The sequence below is a fragment of the Humulus lupulus genome, chromosome 6, assembly GCF_963169125.1.
Source record: "Humulus lupulus chromosome 6, drHumLupu1.1, whole genome shotgun sequence".
In the NCBI taxonomy this organism is placed as follows: domain Eukaryota; kingdom Viridiplantae; phylum Streptophyta; class Magnoliopsida; order Rosales; family Cannabaceae; genus Humulus; species Humulus lupulus.
The window spans coordinates 150,564,261-150,568,459 of NC_084798.1; the positions used below are offsets into that span (position 1 = coordinate 150,564,261).

General features: G+C 34.0%; 1 protein-coding gene across 1 annotated transcript; it reads left to right on the forward strand.

The window, feature by feature from the left end:
* The first annotated feature begins 384 nt into the window (after positions 1-384).
* On the forward strand, positions 385-3,039 carry LOC133782605 (uncharacterized). The gene is made up of 2 exons (XM_062221938.1): positions 385-1,339; positions 2,405-3,039. The coding sequence occupies exons 1-2, from the start codon at positions 866-868 to the stop codon at positions 2,759-2,761; spliced, it is 831 nt and encodes a 276-aa protein (XP_062077922.1). The 5' UTR covers positions 385-865; the 3' UTR covers positions 2,762-3,039.
* Positions 3,040-4,199: the final 1,160 nt, after the last annotated feature.

The following is a 4,199-nucleotide window of genomic DNA, read 5'->3' on the forward strand; positions in this document are numbered from 1 at the left end:
GAAAATCAAATAAAGACAATATAAGAATATTACAAATTTAAATATATGGATGATACTAAATTAATTTTTGCAAATAGATGTATGGATTGATAATTATAAAAAATAAAAAAAATCAAATTTGGATTTCCATAAAACAATATATTAAATTGACATTTACCCTATAACTAATTACAAATCTTTTAATTTTAAAAGGGCCATAAGTCGGTAATCCCTTTATATGAAACATGAAGTCATGAATCTTTAGTCTTATTTTCCTTTATACTCTCGTAAAATTTATTTTATTTTATCATATTTTGTATATAAAATGGTTGGCTCCTTGAGTTGGTTTGTTTTCCACAAAATTTTCAACAAAGAAAAAGTTACATTAGTTATGGCTGCCATGCCAGATCAAATTTGCTCATAGTTGACATCCATTAAGAGTTTTTTCTTTATAAAGTTTAATACAGCAAGATCTTCGCAACTACGTTTGCGATGCAAATGTCACTGAATCTCAAACCAACAACCAAACCTGACAATCAACGTGTCACCGACACTTAAGTGTCGGCAACGCAACGCTGCCTAGCTCAACCTTTCCTCAAACACCTGTCGTACACAATAAATTCCCTAAAAAAAATTAAAAGAAGAAAAACAAATCTTTCCATCCTCAACAAATCTCATACATTAATTTTTATAAATTATTCTCCACATTTCCCTCCTCATCATCCATACTATTTCTTACCCATATCCATATTAGTAATCTATTTCTACATTTTTTTTCTTTCTTACCCAATTTTTTTTTTCCGGGCGCATTGAGTTCGACCACCACCGCCAAAAAAAAAAGCTGAGGCAACGAGACGACGTCGTCTGAGTACATCCAAACATAAAAATGGCGCCTCGTTTCTTCGCCTGCTTTGGGATACGTGCCTCATCAACCTCAGCGGTTGAGAGCAGAGGAGGTGGTGGCGGTGGTGGTTGTACTGCTGACATGGCGGTGGAAGAGCAGCGGCGGGGTGGGACGGTGCTGGTGGAGTTGTTCTCGTCTCAAGGTTGTGCCACGTCGGATGAGGCGGAGCTGTTAATTTCCAGGCTTGGGAGAGGGGACTTCAATGAGATGGGCCTTCCGCCTGTGGTGGTTTTGGCCCATCATGTGGATTATTGGGACTATAAGGGCTGGAAGGACCCGTTTGGGTCGAGTCTTTCTACGGTTAGACAAAAGGCCTTTGTGGAGGCCCTTAATCTTGATACCATGTTTACGCCCCAGGTGGTGGTCCAGGGTACGGCCCATTGTGTTGGGAATGACGAAGATGCTTTGCTGGGTTTGATTAAGGGTGCAGTTAGATACCCTGCTCCCTCGTTCCAGGTTGGTTTTTTTTGGGAATTCAAACTGAATCCATCATTGCTTTTTTCCTTTCTTTTTAAGGGAATCCATAATTGCTTGCTCAGAAACAACTATATCAAGTACAGCTGTTCTTATTATAGGCACTGGCTATAGTGCACCCAAAAAAAGGGCTACCATTATTCTTTAAGAGTTTTAAGTTCATTTTCAGATAAAAAAAAGTACATATGGGTGTGTACATAGTGATTATTTAGAGCATGTTACCAAATTAATTTGTGTTAAATTTTTTTTAAATAATTTGTTGCATTCGCAATTTTTTGCCGAAAATCATACAAGTATGAAAAACACTTAACAGGTGCACCAGTTTGGATGCACTCTAGAATTTTCCAGTATTATTATTTTACAATTGTCCAATATTTTGTATAGTATGATTGATTTAGTCACTTTTTAATTGAACGTGGCAGCTCAATTGCTACACCCAATTAAATGATAATGAACTTGACATTTTTTGGGTTAAGATCCATACAAATTGGTTTAAATTTTGAATTGGTAACGATAAGAAGATTAGAAAGGGAACAAATTCCAGTAAGTTGGAATATCATTATCATTTGTTAATTACCAAATGGTGCTATAGGTCTTCATTGGACTAATCATCACAAAATTATGTTAAGAATGATTTTGGTCCAGTTTTGATAGACTTGGCTCATTAGTAGCAAGAAATGATTAATTTAATTTTATAAATGTTCAATGTTAACAATGAATTTGAGTTGGAATTGCACTAATTATGGCAGGGAATTTTTTGGGTTACTTTGGTCACAGTATCACTTTACCAAGCTGTATGAACCACTCACATGTCACATGTTAGCTTCTTGCAAACACTAATATTAAAATTCTCAATTGTGAATTTAGAATAAGAAAATTACATCATAGAAGCAAAGCATTTTGGGCTCTCAAAATGTTTAAGAAATCCTCAATTTCAACTTTTAAAATAGAAAAAACATGTCACCAAATTTACTTGTGTTTTGTTGTATGTATAGACTGTAGTCCAACACTAATTAATTACCATTCATATTTTTTGGGATTGAGCAGGCAAATTTCCAAAGGCAGAAAGACACCTTGCAAGTCTCTCTATCAGGAGCATTGAGGACAAAGATTGACAGCCAAGGCGCCAATGTGATGGTGGCGTTATACGAAAATGGCTTGGTAACTGACTGCCCGAGGGGGGAGAACAAAGGCCGCGTCTTGTCCAATGATTTTGTGGTAAGACAAATCGAAAAGCTTTGTACTGTGAAAGATATCTCAGCGAAGAAGTCGGTATCTGGAACAGTTGATTTCCCTGTATGGGAAGGATTCAATGGAAGCAAATGTAGCTTGGCTGTGTTTGTTCAGAGCACTTCTCACCAAGTCTTTGGATCCCAGAACATTGAATTACCAAACGACATGTGAGATTATCATGTCCAACTCTTTTCATATATAGGTCATTGTTATGTACAGGATCACGTGTTTCTCCTTAGGATATTGATTTTTTTTTATTGTTATTTTTAATTCTCTTCATTATGTTATTTTGGAGATGGTGAGGATGATGGTCTATCCAGATTTGGTTGGTTTAGGGTAGGGGATGGAAAAAGGAATTCGCATTCTTGATACTTGAGATGTGATTTCAACCGCAATTGTTTTTTTCCCCTAAAGTTGAAGATTAATGAAGAATTGAGATACACTAGTCACTTCTATCTCTTGCATGTTCTATTGTGGGCATGAGGCTTAGCCTTGCATGTAAGATTTGCCACAAGAGTCTCGTTCAAATGCATATAAGAAAGAAAGAAAAGAAGAAGAAAACTATCACTTGAGAATATATTTATAGGAGAAAGATGCATAATATTGATATTATTATTATCATTATTTTTTTAATAAAAAACAGCTCCATAAAGGAAGCCTTCTGGCAGGTATTAAAGTCATTTCGCTAGGCATAAATTTGTGTCATTTTATTGTTATTATTATTATTATTGTGCACCCTAAAAATGGCACATCGATGCAACTTCTCTCCATTTTTTGGCTTGAAAACTATTTTCGAAGCAAATTTTTTATATGATCATATATATTGTAGTTATTTAGAGAATTCTTTAAATTTTTCATAAAATTTTGAATAATTCACAATGCCGAAAAATAATATTCAAATATGTTACTTTTCACGCGCATAAAAAAAAAGTTATACGTGCAACAAACTATTTTCGGCACGGTTAATTATTTCCTGAAAATTTACAAGAAGCTCTAAATAACTACAATATACACGGCCATAAAACATAATTTGCGCTGAAAATACTTCCCAAGCTAAAAACTAGAGATGGGGTGCCCCTTTTTGGGGGTGCACCCGAGATTTTGCCATTATTATTAATATTAGGAATAATATTGTATTTGACATTTTGTTTTTGCTAATACTTGCTTGGACCCCTCGATTTTTTATTGAGCCATTTTTTTAATAAATTGGATTAAAATAATCCTAGATTATGATCAAAATATTTTTGTGCTAAAATTCTATTTACGAGGTCATCAACTTGAGAAATGTGTGGAACTCCAACATACATCGATCTTTACGGTATTACATGACCAAAATCAAATTTAGGGGACTCTTTTGATCCAATTTACAAAATACAAGTTCAAAAAATATTTTTCAAAACAAAGGATCAAAACTAGTATTTAGCAAAAACACGAGAACAAAAATAATAGTATCCCAAATTATTATTTTGCATAATTTTACCTAGAGAACTTTACAAAAAAAAAATGGTAAAATCATAAAGTTTCTATAAATATGGACAAAAAAAAATAATCTCACATATATATGGGTAGTTGACCAAAACTAACTTTTGAAATATGGAATATTAAAAAA

Coding starts and splice junctions, on each gene's coding strand:
- LOC133782605 (XM_062221938.1), top strand. CDS start 866: ATGGCGCCTCGTTTCTTCGCCTGCTTTGGGATACGTGCCTCATCAACC. Junction 1,340..2,404: donor ACCCTGCTCCCTCGTTCCAG/GTTGGTTTTTTT, acceptor GGGATTGAGCAG/GCAAATTTCCAAAGGCAGAA.